Source organism: Triplophysa dalaica, chromosome 2 (assembly GCF_015846415.1).
Source record: "Triplophysa dalaica isolate WHDGS20190420 chromosome 2, ASM1584641v1, whole genome shotgun sequence".
In the NCBI taxonomy this organism is placed as follows: domain Eukaryota; kingdom Metazoa; phylum Chordata; class Actinopteri; order Cypriniformes; family Nemacheilidae; genus Triplophysa; species Triplophysa dalaica.
Genome location: NC_079543.1, coordinates 13069152 through 13088947, shown reverse-complemented (window position 1 = coordinate 13088947; position 19796 = coordinate 13069152). Strand labels below are relative to the sequence as shown.

The window sequence follows — 19796 nt, the reverse complement described above, 5'->3', positions numbered from 1 at the left end:
GCTATGACCAAGACTTCTTTTATGTTATAAAATCATGGGAAATTTTATTACCCATGTCATCACCCCTATAAGCATCATGCAGAGTGGCTAATGAAAAAAAATGTAATGTAGAAGGTAACTAATGGCTTTCCAAAAGCAGTTTACAAACCTAGAATTGTTGTTTTCAATTCAAAGATAGTATACTTTCATGTGAACCATGCCTTAAACAGATGACAAACAAATTAAATACATAAAAATAATTAATATTCAATGAATATTAATAATGAATATAAAAAATATTATTTGTTGACTTGCTTAAAGCTGATAAAGGTAACAGAAGTATTTCTGTTAATACAAAATTCAGCACTGCTGATGTGTTTTCTAAAAGTAGGCGTCCTGCAAAGATGAGTGCCAGCGCAGAGCTCCAAATGCTCAGAGATGTCAAGAAAAAGCTAGGGTGTCAGCAAAAGAAGACACTAAACTAAATAGTATTCATAGGAGGACACCAAGGAGGAAGCCAAAGCTGTCCAAAAAAATAGCTGCACAAGTTTGCAAAACGCATCTGAATATTCCACAGGGCTGCTGGCAGAATATTTTGGGTACAGATAAAAAAAAAAAAACATAAATGTGTGTAGAGAAATAAATGCACTAGACACCGATACCTCATTCCAACAGTAAAGGATGATGGAGGGCCATCATGAATTGGGGCTGCTCTGCTACCGTAGGGCCCGGGCATCTTGCTTTTGTTGACAAAAATGAATTCCCAGGTTTATCATGACATTTTGCAGAAGAATGTAAGACCATCTGTCTCCAAATTGAAGTCAGGTGATACATCAGGACAAGGATACCGTCTACAAGAAAAACCACAGAATGCCTTCCACAGAAGACCAGAGTCCTGACCTCAGCTCGACTGAGATGCTTTGGCATGACCTTAAGAGACCAATTTACACTTGGAGACCCAAGAATATTGCTGAACTTGAAACTGCTTGAAATATAAATGGTGGAAAATGTCTCCTGACTGCTGTGTGATCTGTAATGACAGGAAGCATTTGCTGGGCGGTTGCTGCCAAAAAAATTGAATCTGTAAATTTAAGGGTTTACATTTGGCTCCTCCATGCTGAGATCGTTTACATTTCCAAGCAATTCCACAATTTATGCAGAAATCAATGGGAAAATCTAATTGTTCACATACATTTTGCTGCATTTGTAATATATTATGTTAACATTACTGATGTATGTATTTTTGGTTCAACAGGTGTCAGTGGTACATTAAATCTAAAATAAAATCAGAAGACAAAAAAAGGACACAATATCAAAATGGACATGGTATGGAAGCTATTTATGCACTCACACACATGCAATATATTTACATTTGTTAATTCACAAGCAACTAAAAAATGATTTTGGAGAAAATCATTTTTAATTTAACCATCTGGGCTCTGAGGGTGTTTTTGGGTCCTTCACAAGTTTTGACATGCTTGACATTGACATTCCCATGCCATTCCAAACCCTTCTAACTTTATTGTGTTTACTGTAATATTTTTCATTTTTTCGTCAATTGGGATCAAAATGTTCCATAATATATTTTAGAGATACCTCTAATTTAACAACTGTTCAGACATAACATAATAATAATAAAATATTTTAAAACATATTTTATTATAGTGCCATTCCCAGGAATAAAGACTTACATTGACCCGGATACTTATGAGGACCCCTCACAGGCCGTCCATGAGTTTGCCAAAGAAATAGATCCATCTCGCATACGGATCGAAAGAGTCATCGGAGCAGGTCAGAACTCCTTTTACAGCTCACTTCAGACAGTATGTCAGTAGCCTATCGTCTGCAGTGGGTTCTAACATTTAAATGTTTCATGAGCTAATAGTTAGAAGATGAAGTTCAATATGAATGAAAAACCAGGCTCAGATTTCCTGATGTATCTTCCTCTCTCCTTTAGTCTCTAGTTCTTAGTTTTGATTTCCCTTTTGTGTCTAATTAAAATATGCTTCACATCATTGTCATATTTAAGCTCTTAAATGCCGTTTTGAAAAATAACTTTGTAATCCGTAGAAGACAAAAATATAAAAATTCAATCTTCAGTGTGATAAGTAGGAAATAATTCAGTGGGGTATATTGTCTTGTGCTGAACCCTTGTAATGTCTCTTGTTGACTTGTTTGTTTAAAATAGTTTCACTGCCACCTAGTGTTTTATACATAAATTGCAAAACGTTAAAAGCTGAATGACAATTTAAACCTGAATGTATTCTGAAGGTGAGTTTGGGGAGGTGTGCAGTGGGCGTCTTCGTGTACCAGGAAAGAAGGAAATTCCTGTTGCTATAAAGACTTTGAAGGGAGGTTACACAGAGCGACAACGACGAGACTTTCTGCGAGAGGCGAGCATCATGGGACAGTTTGATAATCCAAACATCATCAGGCTGGAGGGTGTAGTCACTAAGAGTAAGGCATTTTTGTTTTGAGATCAAAATAATTGTTTGACGTACATTCTGTTATTTTATTCTTATGTTCTATAGTGATGTGTTATTATGTAATGTGACTCCAGACAAATTAAGAGAATAAGGGGATTATAATATCAAAGCAGGCTATAAATAAATTAGGGCTTTCAAATGACTAATCGCCAATAATCACTATGTTTCACTTGTGTTTGCAAAATAAATGTCTTTGTACTATGCCTATTACTTTTGTATTTAGAAACACAAACACATATATGAATATATTTATGAAAAATATAAACTGTTTATATATTAATTAAATTATTAGTAAATAAAAATAAAAACATCTAAATATTTCATAAATATTTATGCGTGTATGTTTTTGTGCTTATAAATACAAACTTAATATTTACAGTACACAGACAAATATTATGTAAACGCAAACTTTTATGCTTGATGTGATTAATCACAATTAATCATTTGACAGCCCTAAATAAATTCATTATTACTCAATATGAAAAGTGTAACGATCAGGGGCGATTCTATGTTTGCTATATTGAAGTGTGTTCTTTGTCTCCAACTCACCAATGAAATATGTGCCTATCTTGACTCAAACAATTTTGAAAATCAGCTTCTGCTGAAGTTAAACCAGAGGTTTTACAACCTTGAGTAGCATGTTGTATATTTGAATAGGCATGTTTTGTGGTTTGATAAAACTGCTAGTTACATACAATTAAATACAGTCCGTTCTAAAGCAGGATAAAACATTGAATGTGGTTCATTAACTTCATATTGTGAAAAATAAAATTCTTGAACAAGAATCTCTATATTTTTATAGTTACATTTACTTTTACTCCAGTTTAATTTGACTGTGGTACTTTTACTTTTACTCAAGTATGTTTTTGGCCAGATACTTGTATTTTCCCTCAGTACTTGTACTTTCACTTGAGTAACATTTTTGAGGACTTTTTACAACTCTGCCAATTTCATGGAATACATGAAAACAAGCTGTGCTTAGCTTCCATTATAAACCTGTAAAAAAACCTCATAGCCGGTTTCTACTTAGCTGATTTCTTTTATTTGTTCCACTCATCACTCATTTTGATTAAGGTTCTTTAAGGAATCATTCAGGTTCTTTGCAGTATAGTCCTATATATCCTTGGCAGCAGAGAGTAACAGATGCTTGCGTAGCAGCATTATATACGGCCTCTTGGAAACTGAGCATTGAGCAGATCTTAAGTGTTTTTTCTATTAAAGTACTTGTGATAAATTCTGTTTGCCTTTTGGTGTATTGGCCTTTTCAAATGTGTATTCCCCCACAATATAAAACACACAAAGACACTAGAGTGATATGAGTAATGTTTTGATCCATGTCCCATTTCCTTCTGTTATTCTTCTCTTAATCTTTTTTCATTACTAAAAGGTTTGCTGTTTTTTTCTTTGTAGGTCGACCTGTCATGATAGTGGTGGAATACATGGAGAATGGATCATTAGACTCTTTTCTGAGGGTATAAGATCTCATTCAACATTAGTGTGGCACATTATAATGGCAAATGCAGTATATTTGTATCTCACCAACAAACGGGTACCATACATGAAATATGTTTAGAAATTTGACATGGATTGAATATGTAACATGCAATACTCCATGTAAAACTGCATTTTTAAACACCCAGTTATTTATCCATTTACGCGTTTTTATAACCATCAATAGAATTTCGGAATATTTGTATATTTAGAATACATGGAGTATTTGTATACTTAGGTCTTTATACACCTTTGAAGACATAGTTAGTTTATATTGGATCCTCCAAAAAATGACACATTTTTGACCTTTGGAACTGAACATTTGTTTTAATCATTGTGATAGAATTAAATTAAATTTGACTCCGCCTCCGATTTTATTGACTCTCCATATCTCTCTCCTCCTCTTTTCTTTTGTAGAAGCATGACGGACACTTTACTGTTATCCAGCTGGTTGGTATGCTGCGTGGCATTGCTTCAGGTATGATGTACCTGTCTGACATCGGCTATGTCCATCGGGACCTGGCAGCCCGGAATATTCTGGTGGATGACAACCTAGTATGTAAGGTGTCAGATTTCGGCCTGTCTAGGGTGCTGGAGGACGACCCGGAGGCAGCTTACACCACCACAGTAAGTCACATACGCCCACTTCAGTACTGGTTCATTTAGATTCAGGGATGTTCAGAGTTAATAACAATCTCCAAGCTCCTTAGACAGCCAAAGTTGATCCGGAATCCTCTGAGCTTAGCATCTCTGCATTTATTGTGTGTTATTGAATGGGGCTGACTTTAGCTAATAAGTATAATGTGAGATTAAGGGTTTACTCTGTGATGTTATTGTAAATTAGAGTTATAAAACAATTCTTGATGTATATGAATACAGTATATACTTGACTTTTTTATTTTGCAAATCATAACAAAGGGGTTAAATAATAATAATTTAAATATACAAGTGTAATGTCTGAAAAGTATTGTTTATTTTTACACAAAAAAATGCATTTGTGAAAACTTCATCCACAAGCATTTTTTTATATTTATGAAACGATATAAAATTATTAGGGCTGTGCATTTAGCTTTATGGAAAATTAACGCAATTATTTTTTAATTATTATTAAAGCGTCTGTTAAATTACTAAATGTAAATGTGATTATGCCATCACACACGATAGCAGAGCAATTTTATTCCAGAAAACTATGAGTTCTTCCAAAATAAAGAAATACAAAAATACAGAAATACATTTTCTAAAAATAACAAAAAATATGAAAAAATGCTATTTAAACTTATATTAAAACAAATAAAATGGCCACTAAAGTTAAACTATTGTGACCACAATTTAACCATGGTGTTGCTAAAGTAAAACCAGAGTTAACCATGGTATTTATAGTGGAATTGTGGTCATACAAATCTGCCAAAAAACATGGTTTCTTTTTACACTTAAAAAATGATAAAATCAGGGTTGATTTCCTAAAGGGCTTTTAAATCCTACTAGACTACACTACAGTATATATTACTATAATATAATATGCTGCAGTTTACTATAGTAAATGCTGTAATATACCTTATTATTTTTCATGTGGTCACACTCAGCCCTTGCATATCATTTTGTCAAAGCACAATATGTTACTATGGCCTTAGAGTTTACCTGTGGCCCACAGCAGCACTCTGTGCTCGACTGCCATGTCTGAAGCAAGACACGGGCCATCATTACCATATGGACAAAGAAATGGAGAAATAAATGCAGAAATAGATAAATGTGACAATAAGTAAATGTGAAATATTTGAAATACATATATATTAGCATAAATGCATAAAAGAAATACAAAATTGTACAAAACAATAAATAAATGTTTAAATAAATAAATAATATACGTTGAAATATATTTTTTCAAAATTTTTGGTTAATTTTAGAAAATTTCTTTTAATATTTATTTATTTATTTTTGCTTTTTTACATTTCTTAATGGATTTATTTTTGTATTTATTTATTTTTTAATTTTGGCAGGATTGGGCTTCTATACCTACTGACAGTTTTTTAGTCTTGAAAGAACTTTAACAGTATTATAATGAAAACGTTAAATAGTCACAATAAAATACTAATAAATTGATGCTAGTTTACCCCTCAAAATAATTCTGCTTATATTCAATTACTTGTTGCTGTTTCAAACTTGAATTACTATTTCTTTGGGGAAAAGGAAGACATTTCTGAAGAATATTAGTAACCAAACTGTTTTGGTCTTTAATTATAATATTTTAGCTTCTGAAAAAAAACAAAATTATGGGTGTTTTAGCTTCTGAACATCTGAAGCTACTTGCTGTATTGTCTTATCATGGCTTTAAATGATTTTTGTCCCCAAATGTGATGTCTAATTAAGTTGTGAGTAATTTGATTAATGAATCGCAACATCATGTAATTAGTAAAAATTTTAATCCCTTCACAGCCCTAAAAATTATATTAATTATACAAATGTAAATGTAAATGGAAATGTTTTTCCCCGTTTGTTATAACAAATATATTAAAAGTATAAAACTTTAAGGCCTATTTAAGTGTGAAATGATATATAATTTAATAAACATAGTTTAAAATGTAATTTATTTGAGAAAGTGATATAATTACAGTAACAATATAGAGTTTATTAACATTATTAAATCCATTAATGTTTCATAAACTAATTATGAAAAAAATAGTTTTTCAACATTTATTATTATTATTATTTATTTAAATTTATTTGTTGATGTAAGTTAATGCCAATACTGTCCATATTTTTTCATTACCTAACTGTTTAGATATAAACAGATTCAACTTGCTTTTAAATGTAAATGCAAAAATTCTGATCCTGACAAAAAATTTACAAATTAAAAATTATGTTTTTTTAAGCCCACAAGGCTAAAGGTGCATGTAATTAAGTAAGAAATATTATATATAATAAGCTACTCACTTCTCATCATGAAATTAACAATCGAACAACACATTCAGTGTGATTGGCTGTTTGCTATTGTCATATTAAATCTATTTTTATACTCCAGGGGGGTAAAATTCCTATCCGCTGGACAGCTCCCGAGGCAATTGCTTACAGGAAGTTTTCCTCAGCTAGTGATACGTGGAGCTACGGTATTGTCATGTGGGAGGTGATGTCTTATGGAGAGCGGCCCTACTGGGAGATGTCCAATCAAGATGTGAGATGAAATTAATTTTAATTCTAAGAATTATAGATATAATGCTTTCTGAGAAACAAGATTAATATGTGACCTAAAATTGGATTTCCCTAGTCCCCAAGATAAAGATTTGACAAGCTCCCTGGCATTATTGTTCAACTTACTGTATGACATGAAATAATCACAAAAGTTCTGATGTTTTGTATGAAATTATATTATTTTAATTCAGTATTTTGCTGAAGTATTTCTTACAACGTGACTGCTGATTGGATTCCTAAAAAAACATATGCAAATATTAATGAAATGTTTTTTTTAATGTTGTTTACTTTTAACCAGACAATGTTTTTTTATGCCAGTAAGGTTCTTTGTCCCCTCTCCCCCATAGGTTATCCTGTCTATAGAAGAGGGCTATAGGCTCCCTGCACCCATGGGCTGCCCTGTGGCGCTGCACCAGCTCATGCTACTCTGCTGGCAGAAGGACCGTAATCGGCGGCCACCTTTTAGCGACATGGTCAATTTTCTTGATAAGATGATTCGCAATCCCAGCAGCCTGCTCACACTGGTGGATGATGTAAATAGGTAAAACTTCATCATACCTTATAGGGATATTGAAGTTGCTTATTTCTGGAGTCAATAAGAGTGCATCTCAATCAATATCCTACATCGTAAATGAATATGTCATGTACACATGCACCTGCAAAAGACAATTCATGCTGGGAAAATGACAAATCAATCTCAAGTGGCTTAATTGTGTAGCAAAATGTCACACAATTCAAAAAAGATCTTGTAACCTTTATCGAGTTTTAACAGGTGACAAATTTATTTGAAAGACGACATGCAATAATTGACATTTTAAGCGACTGCAGTAAACAAACCATTTTCATTGCAATATTAGAAATGTTATAAACATGAAGTGTAAAGACATAATTTATAGAACAATGTAAATGGGGGGAAAAAAAAACAAAAAAAAATTAAAAAGGAGGTTTGCATGAATAAAAATTAAGTACTGCAGTTCAAACTAAATAATTCAAAATTTTGTTAATTTTCTGACCATTTAAAAACAAAAACACATACACCTCAACAGTAGCCATAGTTGCGCTAACCAGCGAGTGCAGAAATGTGAAATGGGTCCGCTGTTGTCATAGTGATTAATAATGCTTCATTTTTTTGATATGCATTGTGGGGAATTTTAAGAGAGAACTACCTTTTTTGTACAGTGGATAATTTTGACATTTGGCCAACCTTTTGGTCACTTTATAGGGTTTATTACTGTAATATTGAGCTGATTCAGATGCACTATGAGAGACAGTATAAAAAACTGATCTTAAACAGCAAAACCATCATCATGTATCAAGCTTTTAAACGTGTTCGTATTTAGCGGCTGCTTGAAGAACATGTTCCCGAGGCAGATACAATTCTTGATATGTTGCCAGTTTCCTTCGGGGAATTAATCAAATTAAACCTAAACCTCAGAACTTGTCTCAGTTCCAAGTGATTGTACATTGTTTTTTGCTGCATGTTTAAACAGCTTTCCAGAATCCCCTGAGGATATGCCAGACTACCCTCTCTTCATATCCATCAGTGATTGGTTGGACTCCATCAAAATGAGCCAATACAAGAACAACTTCATAGCAGCAGGGTATACAACCATGGATTCAATCTCCAGCATGAGTATAGAGTGAGTGGAGTCGAAACTATACAATTCTGTTCAGTTGATATTATTGTTTCATGTGTGCTGCAGTTATTACATGTGAATATTATTGATCTTGCCTTAAGTTTTCACCCTAAGGCAATAGTTTCATTCATTCAGAGATGTTTCGTCCTCATTAGTTTTAACAATTATTTTCAATTTAGCATATAAGGTCTAAGATTTAAGCCATTTATTGTGTCACAAAATAAACAGGAACTTTTGAGAAATAAGATTGTCATTGAATTCAAAAAGTTTATTTTTGGGGTAACAAAATAACTGAAAACAAATTAACAACAACTTCCAGGAATGCATAGCAATACAGTGTTCAGACAATATGCTGCTAAACAATCATTGTAATAATTACTGTTTACACTATTACATTTTAAGAAATATTATAAAAGAAATAGAGTAAAGGATATAATGGTACAGGTTACATTTGTTTAAAAAAAATCATAATGTGTTGAAGACATCGCTCAGATTATGTTTTATACTATGTTATTATGACTATATATGACCTCATAAATATGACCTATACTAAATAGCCAATATAGTAAATGATGTACACTACCAGTCAAAAGTTTTTGGACACTTAAATAAAATGTTTGTCATTGTGTTAAAAAGGTTTTCATCTGAAGGTGTATGCTTAAATATCTTAAATGAATTTTGTAGACAAAAATATAATTGTGCAAATATAAACTTTTTATTTAATAAAAAAATTATCCATAAAAATGGTTGACTTTGACTAAATAATGAAAAAAGAGCAGTACGTAAAAGCAAAGAACAGATGGGAACTCCTGTAATTTGGTTTACAAAGCATTTTGTGGTGAAATCCCAATAAGCTGCTTTAGAAAATGGCAAGAGAACATTTCTGCTAATTTTAGGCAAAATGTAAATGGTAAATTATAACATTTTTTTTTTTTTAATGGAAACATAATCCTTATAGTTCCCTCTCTGTTATTCTACAGTTTTGTTAATTTTACAATATTTTTTTAATGTGAAAAAATATTAATAAGTCGGCCAGGAAGTGTCCAAAACCTTTTGACCAGTAGTGTAAATAGCATTTCAGAGCATTAGATTTTTTTGGGTGGCAAATTACATTCTGTCCCAGTTTTAACCCCGTGAGAATTCTCCTCCAAACAGTGATGTAAGAAGAATTGGGGTTTCCCTGATTGGCCACCAGAGGAGGATAGTGAGCAGCATACAGGCACTTCGACTGCAGTTCCTTCATGTTCAGCAGAGTGGCTTCCATGTATGAAAACACATGTACACATATACACGCACACTCATACAAATGCATACCCCAGCATCTCCCTTAAAACACAAACACAAAGCCCCTGTGGTCTGGACTGTCTGCTTTTTGGCCTGATCATAAGCTCAGCAGCCTCGATTTCAATCAGAAGACTTGAAACACACATATAAGAACACAATCGCAAAGACCCCGAAGAAAGATACTAAATGTCCTGAATTGTTTGTCTTCTTGATGAACTGTGTGTGTAACAGGAAAATTGGACCGTTTACCCAGAGGAACCACAGTAAACAATGGAACAATGGCACCATTCTAATGTTACGAAGATGTCATCTGTCAATCATCCTGCAAGTTCTGGGATTGACTGGACTCCAAATCTGAGAACTTTTAGTATATTTGCTATTTTAATGTATTGAATTGATTGTGTCTTAAGAGGTTTTTTTCTCTTATTCATCAAGCTTCTTCCAGAGCCTCTAAGATGAGAGACTATGGATCTGTTGAATGTCTTCAGCTTTAAATGGCTATTATACATTGTTTATCACATCTGATATTTATCCTGATATTTGTATGTGTGTGAATTCGTTTCATTTGGGTTGCACTTTGTTTAATATTTTTCTCTAAGCAATATGTGCAGTCTTTAGAAAACCAAGAAAAGAGCCAAGGTAGTGAAGAGCGTTATATAGCTCTGTTTTAAAAATACCACACAAACCATTGACTTCCTCAGGCTGTCAGCTAGGTGGATAAAGTCTGACCTTTCAGAAGACTGTAAGCCATTTCCTTAACCCTGTGCACCATGGTCAAACTGAACAAACGTATAACAATCCACTTAGACAAGATTTGAGATCTGCACACATTTGTTCAGTCTACTGTTGTGTACAGTGTCTTAGACACCTTTGATAGTTTAATCAGTTTGCCTTGTGACTAAGAATCTATTGTCATGTAGAGGAGAATGGTTTAAGTAACAGATCGCAGTAAAATGTACTCATATAGATATTAGATAAACACTATAAGTCTACATACAAAACTGTCTGTAGCAGGTCTTCTTGGCTTCCACACAGACGTATGAACGCACAATACTGTACCCCATGTTATTAAGCTGAGAATCTACCCCCACCCTATTGGCTGAACGAATGTTCAGGACACTGAGACCACTTGTCGACCCTCAAGTTGCAATGTTCAAATGTTGAAAATCAAAGGGAACAGAGTGCTTCAAGCAGGACAAGGGAAAACTCTGGGTAATCATGATGTATTGTTCATAGTAAACTAATTGTACATTATTTTTTATAATTTATAAAAAGTAAAGAGAGATCAAAGGTGATATAGGTTGAATGTTTGTAAAAATTAAAGTTAACAGATACTTCTTGTGTTCTTAATGAGTCTATTACAACATATTTATCATAACAAAGAGGTACAGCTTTTGTTTGACATGTAGGAGAAGAACCCATGATCCAGGCCTCATGGGGAGAGCTTGACATTGTAAAAACGTTTATTTATTATAAAATAACCAAGAAATATAGAATTTTTTGTTTTTTTATGCTTATTTTGTCTCATTTTAAAATATTAGTCTTATTGAGACCCCCCTTGCGGAAGTCAGCTGGGGCCCCACATAGATGGTAAGACCGGTATTTTTATACCTTGTGGGGACTTTTTTGGTTTCCATGAATTAAACAGTGTATGAATCAAATTAACTTATATAATATGGATATGTATAAATGAAAGGTTTGAGTCAGGGGATAGAATATACAATTTGTCATGTAGTAAGTCCCCATTAAACATGGAAACCCAACAAGTGGTTGTTAAACAAAAACAAAAATCCTGAGACCAAGAAAAGATCAAAGAAAATTGAGACTGAGACAAGACCAACAAAAAAAGGTCTTGAATGAATAAAACAGCATGTGAATCAAGTTAAAGGTCTCATGAACTGGCCTTGTTAAATGTTTTATACTGTTGTATGAGTTCTAGGTATGACATTTGCATGGTTTTTATATTAAAAAACATAAAAATCAAGAAGTAATAAGTTATCTTCTACCCGGGTTTTGAGGCCTCAGTTTTAATGGCCATGCCGCATTGAAGACATTTATAAGTAAACGTCCACTGCTTTGATTGGACAGCAGTTTGGGTAGTTTGAGCCTTCTGTGAATTTGATTCGAGACGTAACGTAAGGTTACACATAAGTACCATTGGCAGTTTTCACACGGCATTAGTATTATCTGGAGACCTTCTGTGATTTATAAATTACTCCCCACATCAGTATTTCATGTGAGGCATTCGCAAGGGAGGATTTAACTCAAATTTACTGACTTATGTCCCAAATGTGGTGGCAAGGCTTTGCGTATAGTTTGTATAGCCGAAAATTGTATGGTGTTTAATGATATATGACCGTAGCTGCCAGAATGTGAGACCCGTGATCGTGAACCGGACAAAAGATCACCGCGATCGCAGGTCTCAAATATTATGAGAGTTTCCATAATAAATAAACAAACGGGAGACTCCCTGTGACTTCTGGATTTCACCCAGCACCTGAAATAATACCAAAACACTTCAAAACAGTCTCCATTATTTGCAAACGGTGGAGAAAACCTTGAAAAATTATAAAAGATTCTGCCAAATCACAGAGATACCGATTCGCACGAGCTTAAGATCACAGACAACCTCTGCAATTAATACGCTTGGCCTGATTCCCTCTTATATAACAAAAGCTTGGGTTAAAATTGTGATTTTAATTCATGCCTCCTTTAAGTAATGTTTATTGAAAATGTAAGACATTCTGAAAGGTTTGTGTTAGGAGATTGAATATACAGTTTGTATAAAAATGGTAATGTAGAAAGTCCCTACAAAACATGTAAACCCAACACATGGTTGTTAAACATGCATGTAATATAAGAAAGAAATTATGAAACACAAAATTGCTAATGAAATAGCAAAAATGCAAGGTTTTGAACAAAACAAATAGGTCGAAAAAATGATTCTGGTCAACAAGTATTAATTAATGTAGGCCTATTTACATTTAAACCTCATATGACAAGTGTGTTGTGAAACGCTGCTGTTACTCCTTCCAAGAATATGACAACTTTGTGGTCAAATATAATTTAAAATACTTAAAAGATGGTTCAGCATTTGATTTAAATATTCACAACATTAAATTGTCTTTTAAATAACATTTCATTATTTAATTATCCTAGCAACTTACAAAAGAGGGACCATTACAAATGTTTTCTTGAAGATGTAACCGACCCATTAGGCAATTTACTCAGCAATTTTCGCAAAAATCAAAAATACTTTTTTTAATGCAATATAAAACGGTAGCTCACGCGGAGTCTGGTCCCAGTAGTGTTGTATTCAAGAACACCTAAACCAAGCCCAGAGGGTGTCGATACCAAGACAAGAACAAGACTGAGGGGCTGAGACCAAGAAAAGACCAAGGCAGGCCATGACCGAGTCAAGACCAATACCAGCCAAAAGATCCACATAACACTAAAAAGTCATAATTTCAGAATCATGCATTCTACAGTAAGTGTTCTTATCTACTCAGTAGCAAAGTAACTGTGCTTTGCTCAGAAACGCACAAAAATTCTGATTTGTTCTAGATTTGTTTGGGAATAGCCAAAATAGAACAAAAACTTGTGTATGTTGTCACTTACTAACTCGTGGTTAATTGAATGATTGTATAAATTCAATATAACGTTTTCAGATCAGGTCAGATGTTATAATATAAAGAAACACCATCTAATACAAGTACCTTTTTTGCAATCACATCTTAAAATATGTGGGCCTTTGTATTCATTTTGTTGACAGATTTATTTTACCCATTCATCTCTTACAAGCACAGGTAGTAACAAAAGAATAAAGAAGACATAAGTCAGTGATTGAAGTTTAACATCCAATTACATGAATGATGATAACACATAAATCAAACAATGCACCAACAATTGAGTGTCATTCCCAGAGCTGTGGTCTTGACCGGTCTTGAAATAAAATCCCAAGACCACTATGTCTGAGACCAAGACAAGACCGAGGCCAAAGACAGTCAAGACCTCCTTCCTTCCTTTTATTGAACCGTATTACACATATATTGTGGAGTTGCACTCCAAATGCACTTGCCTAAAAAAACTGAATTATTGCAATATTTCAGTTTTTCTCGATTGCTTAAACACATTTCTTAATATTATGCCTCGTATTCTCAAAACAGTGAACACAAATCCATATCAGCTCACCCAATTCCCCAAACATCCTATTTTCAGGTCAAAATTAAGCTCTCTTCACAAAACCATTCAAACTTGCTTAAAAACCAAACTGCTCTCCCAGATATGACACACTACAACATAGTCTTACACTGGTGAGATCAAATCAACACACTGCTACTAAAACCTCTTATTGGGATTCAAGAATAATTTGACAGTTAAGTGTTGATTATAATATAAATAATAAAAGAGTGCACATAGAGCATAGTGCAAGAATGAGATTTAGGAAAAAATTAAAATAAACCATTACACTGCTGTAAAGAAAATGAAGATGATCTTACATGACAAGAAAAGTTCAAAAACCAAAGAACAATATGAACTGGTCATGCAACACAATGCAGTGCACAACTGCACAAATTAAATTTACATTCAGGCATTTAGCAGATGCTTTTATCCAAAAAGATAAGAGAAGATGAAGCAAACAAAACAGTGAAGCCATTAGTCAATAGGAGGAAATGTAGATAAATATGTCATCCTCTGAAACGTTGGCCCAATTTCCTAAAAGCATACTATTTTCAGCAAAAAATACTGAACTGGTAAAAAAGGCAACAAATGCACATTTGTAAACTTGGCAATCAAATTTGAGGTTGTACACGTACAGTTTACTGGATACAGAATAGGGAATTGTCTCTCATATAAAGTGTGTACTGTGAAAAAGCTGTATGTATACTGTAAGTAGTTTAAAGCTCGGTAGATGATTCTAGCATTCACAATGATCCTGAGATTCTGATCGGTGTGTCATCAGTTTTGCCACTGAAAGTTTACTGATAGATAAATGTGTGCTATTTCAGTTTACATCTTGACACTTCAGTTCATTATATTGTGTGTGTTTTCTGAATGAGAACATGGTCAAGCCTTTGCAGAATGAGGCTGTTTGCGTGTGGGGTTTGGACAAGGTGGTGTTTTGTTCTGAAAATGTGTTCATAGTTGTCAGAAAATTGTGAATTGTTTCATGAATTGTGTGTTATCAATCGAAAAAACCTGTAATGAATGAGCAAAAAGGCGCTTTATCAAAGCTGCAGTTCAGATGTTTTTCATGTGAGGTCGCCCTAGAGATAAAATGTGTGAGAGAAAAAGGCGTCATCGGTCTCCTAGCAGCGGTCTGCGAGAGCGAGACTCGGGTTTCAAGAACGCCAGGTAAGCGTAACTTACACAACTCTCCCTGCTCTGAGCATAACACAATTTAAACGGATCACTCTTTTTCCAGACGATACAGATCTTGAGCCAAGCCGGTGCAACAAAGGAGAGCAAAGAGGATCTTGTCCTAAAAACAGGCTGGTTGAGCAGGTTAGCAAGTTTGCTAACTATAACGCCTTCATCTGCAAAAAAAGACAACTCTCAAAAAAAATTTTGCCGCGTGAAGTCTTCTATGGTTTTTGTTGAATGCGTTAGATGAAATAAACAACGGATAGAAGCGTTTGATTTAGTTTAGCATGTCCGTTCATGTGCAGCGTTAGCGCCTTGTGCTAATGAGCTCAGCGGATTAAAGTGTGTTCTCGTAGATTAGCCTATTGCTTTTGTTTGGTCATGTGTTACCATGACAGTTTCTCTACTGTCTCTGTCTTTATTGTGAATAAAACTATATTATATCTGAGAGACAACAAGTGGTATTTAACCCAAATAAAAACCATAAAAATACCCCGATATTTAAATGTTAACGCTTTAAGTACTACATGCGCAGCGAACTTTGATCAAATAACGTTACTAATGCCATTAGCTGGTTGCTTCTTGCCTATCTTCTCACCGGTTAAGTTAATTCACCTAAATCGGATTATTAAGAAAACAAGACGACAAACAACTCGGTTTTCTTATCCAAAACACTGACAATGTATTACAAACTAGCTACATAGTTAATGAAATAAGAGATTCTGTATCAAGTATTTGTCAACCTGGGTTCAATGGATGAATAGGAATCTAATGTAGCTTGTGTTTAATGTGATCTTTCTCCAGAAACTCTCCAACCTACTTAACAAATGGGGCTTTTTGACAAGCTTACGAGTTGGCTGGGTCTCAAAAAGAGAGAAGTAAATGTACTGTGTTTGGGTCTGGACAACAGCGGGAAGACGACCATCATCAACCAGTTAAAGCCGTCCAATGTAGGACATCTTCCTGTGTGCCTCATATGAAACAGTTCAATGAGTTTTGTGTTGCGCTCACTGCTTCAGTACTTATTTATCTTTTTGCAGGCTCAGGCTCAAGACATCGTTCCAACCATTGGTTTCAGCATAGAAAAGTTTAAGAGCTCTGGGTGGATATTTGAATGAGGTTTATATTAAGTGTATAGTTAGTTAGACCATATTTAGACATTTAATAACACAACAACTTTCCTTTCTCTAAAGACTTTCTTTCACAGTTTTCGACATGTCGGGGCAAGGCAGGTACAGAAATCTCTGGGAACACTATTACAAGTGAGTTTCTTCTGTTTCATATTCTTTGAAACAGCACTTTCTAATGGAACTAGGTGCCACCACGCACCTTCTTATGGTTTTCATGAGAGCCATGTTGTTTTTACAGGGATGGTCACGCCATCATATATGTGATTGACAGTGGAGATAAACTAAGAATGGTGGTGGCAAAAGATGAACTGGACACACTTTTGAATCATCCCGGTATTTCTTTTTTTCTGACTGACTGTCTCTAACACCAACAATTATCATGAAGGCTATTTCTCAATGAATTAATCATTATATAAGTAAGACCATTCAAATGCTCATCTCATCTGTCTCAGACATTAAGCACAGGAGGATACCCATTCTGTTCTTTGCCAACAAGATGGACCTCAGAGATGCATTGTCTGCTGTAACAGTTTCCCAACTCTTGTGTCTTGAAAACATTAAGGACAAACCCTGGCATATCTGGTGAGTCAAGAAAAACTGGCTAGCTGGTAGTATGTGGTATTTAGAAACTGCAGTTTGACATGATATTTACCTTTTTTTAAATGATGTTTTTTTTTCTAATTCCTGTGTATTGCTATTACTTAATTAATGGAGATAACATGGAATATTGAATTTAAAGAGATAGTCCACCCAAAAATTAACATTGTCATCAAACCTGTATATTTGGGAGAATGTTAGCAACTGACTTTCTGGGGCATCGTTGACTTCCATAGTAGGAAACCTAATTGTATTTTTTTGTTGTTCTGTTGAATAAAAAACAAGATACAGTATTTCATAAAAATGTGGGACAGCTTTGACTACATTTACATTTTTTACTACTATGGTAGTCTATGATGCCTCAGAAATGTCAGTTGCTAACATTCTTCCAATTATCTTTATTTGTCTGAAACAAAATAAAGAAATGTATACAGGTTTGGAACAAGTAAAGAGTAATTCATGACAGAATTCTCATTTTTGTGTGAACTATCCCTGTGAGATTCATTTTGTGAACTATTATGAATTCACACCAAATGCAAAGCATCACAGAAAGTCTCTGTGGTTATCTTTCAGTGCCAGTGATGCAGTGAAAGGGGAAGGCCTTCAGGAGGGTGTAGAATGGCTACAAGGTAAATACACATTTCATCATTTGTGTCCTTGATTTCTTTTTAATTGTTAGAGGTATGCTCAAGTGGCACTTGAAAGAGGATCAGGTATAGAATTGTAAAACGTAAATGCATTATCTTCTCTTGTGTTCCATTTCATTCATAGAACAAATTTCACTGTAAGTATTGAATTCACGTGTGTGTATTTACTGATAGATTATTGTACTGTTATGTCAGACTGTAAGAACATACATTTAGGCTGTTTTCTTGCACTTGTATTTGTATAATTTTGTGCTTTTGGGGTGGATATACTGTATTTCTCAGTTATGGATAGGATACAAACCAAATTGATGCAAACCTATTTTCCTTCCTATTGTCTTGTCTATTGTATTGTGCTTGTGAAATGTTGTAACAATCAGAGTCTGTAACAATTACAGAGTTCACATACATCTATTGTCCATACTTGGTCATTTTCTTTTATTTCATAGAAACGCTGACAATTTAAAGACCTACCTTTTTATGTCTGACCTCCTGTTAGCCAAACCCTATATTCATAGTACAGTTAGTTCAGTGTAATCAGTTCAGTTACGTTGTTGTTCTGTTTATGTAACACATCTTCTTATTTGTTTTCTCCCATTAACAGATCAAATCAGAGCGATGAAAACGTAAAACCAACCTGATAAACAGAATCATCACAGTTGCAATGGACCTAGTGGAAACAAGGATTTTTTTTTTGATTGTATCTTTGTTTTACACTTGACCTGAATTGGCCAAATGGTTCATGTCCTCAGGGCAATATATTCGTGGACCTAAGGACAACATTTTTATTAATAAAACCTAAAACCTAATCCCACACCAAACCCCAACCCTAACCATAACCCATTTCAAATGAACTGCAAACTTATTTTCGAAATCTGATTGTGATTTAAATGTTGTCCTAGGATCAACATGATGTTGCCCTAAAGACATCAACCACTTGGCAAAATCAGGAAGGCCATGTTTTTCACCTGAACCTAGTGATGATCAGTTGGGATCACCTGAGCTCTGTGTTAAGACCTATATGACAGTGCATTCTCAGTCTTTTGTACCTTCCATAAGTTTTGCTTGAGTAAATATTACACAACTTGGAGATTAATTTAAATTCTACAAACCATTGTTCTTAAAACCTTTTTCGGGCATATCTTTCAGACAGAGATCGTATTTTAAACTTTACCACACATCTTGTTTGCTAATGCAAACTGTAAAGTAAGCAGATCTCCAGTAGCAAATACAGATTGTTTCATATTTAATATCTGCTATAACTGTGTTTGTTTACGTGGAATGAATAGAAAACTCTGAATTGTAAAATAGTTTAAGCTTTTTATTAGATCCCATATTCGTTAGTATGATATACTTTTCATGCATTTTATTCATGTTGCCTCTGAACCTTAATGAAAATGTTTTTTTGCTGAAAGTATGACACGTCTATTGATCACAAATAAAATCCTCTTTGTTTTGGACTTATTTATTTAGCATAAGCATTTTGTTTAAAAGCGTAATGTTACAGTTGCTGTATGGTTTGTTTTGTGAAGACAGCATGTTTTTAATTTTCTCAATGTTTTACAAGTATTTAGCAAATGTGTTTTTATGAATTGTTACGGGATCTTGTTATAGAATGTTTAAATAATAAACAGTCACTAAGGAGCTATTCTGTGTATTAAATTGTATTTTTCATTGGTTATTCATTTAACATGCTATCCCACCCAGGATCACATAAAAAAACAGGATTAACTGCTTGTTTACATGTATATTTGTGTGTCCTTTCTCTTTAAATAATCAGTATGGCCAGATCTCATAATATCATCTGAGTGACAGCTGCTGTAGATAGACTTGTACCATGGCTGTTATTACAAAGTTATGGAAAATCAAATGTCCTTGTTCATTAGGACCAAATCAGCACAGTCGTCTCTATAAGATATTGAAGAATGAAGTATGGCAGAACCTCTTATAATCACAGGCCATCTGTTGTTGATGGATTCACTGATACAGCTGCACCTT

The 19796-nt window shown here is 34.1% G+C and overlaps 2 protein-coding genes across 2 annotated transcripts in view; both read left to right on the top strand.

The window, feature by feature from the left end:
- epha6 (eph receptor A6) overlaps positions 1 to 11924 on the top strand; it is a 95502-nt gene extending 83578 nt beyond the window's left edge. The window contains exons 9-18 of the mRNA XM_056771767.1: positions 1235 to 1305; positions 1645 to 1770; positions 2251 to 2436; positions 3876 to 3937; positions 4374 to 4583; positions 6976 to 7125; positions 7490 to 7683; positions 8633 to 8782; positions 9935 to 10043; positions 10295 to 11924. Coding sequence (XP_056627745.1) covers positions 1235 to 1305; positions 1645 to 1770; positions 2251 to 2436; positions 3876 to 3937; positions 4374 to 4583; positions 6976 to 7125; positions 7490 to 7683; positions 8633 to 8782; positions 9935 to 10043; positions 10295 to 10330 — 1294 coding nt within the window. The 3' untranslated portion in view covers positions 10331 to 11924. The remainder of the gene's footprint in view (positions 1 to 1234; positions 1306 to 1644; positions 1771 to 2250; positions 2437 to 3875; positions 3938 to 4373; positions 4584 to 6975; positions 7126 to 7489; positions 7684 to 8632; positions 8783 to 9934; positions 10044 to 10294) is intronic.
- Positions 11925 to 15234: 3310 nt separating this feature from the next.
- Positions 15235 to 19444, top strand: arl6 (ADP-ribosylation factor-like 6). The gene is made up of 9 exons (XM_056731015.1): positions 15235 to 15418; positions 15489 to 15568; positions 16232 to 16377; positions 16468 to 16529; positions 16621 to 16689; positions 16796 to 16890; positions 17010 to 17139; positions 17728 to 17783; positions 18403 to 19444. The coding sequence occupies exons 3-9, from the start codon at positions 16255 to 16257 to the stop codon at positions 18426 to 18428; spliced, it is 561 nt and encodes a 186-aa protein (XP_056586993.1). The 5' UTR covers positions 15235 to 15418; positions 15489 to 15568; positions 16232 to 16254; the 3' UTR covers positions 18429 to 19444.
- Positions 19445 to 19796: the final 352 nt, after the last annotated feature.

Coding starts and splice junctions, on each gene's coding strand:
- arl6 (XM_056731015.1), top strand. CDS start 16,255: ATGGGGCTTTTTGACAAGCTTACGAGTTGGCTGGGTCTCAAAAAGAGA. Junction 16,530..16,620: donor GAAAAGTTTAAGAGCTCTGG/GTGGATATTTGA, acceptor CTTTCTCTAAAG/ACTTTCTTTCACAGTTTTCG. Junction 17,140..17,727: donor GACAAACCCTGGCATATCTG/GTGAGTCAAGAA, acceptor GTTATCTTTCAG/TGCCAGTGATGCAGTGAAAG.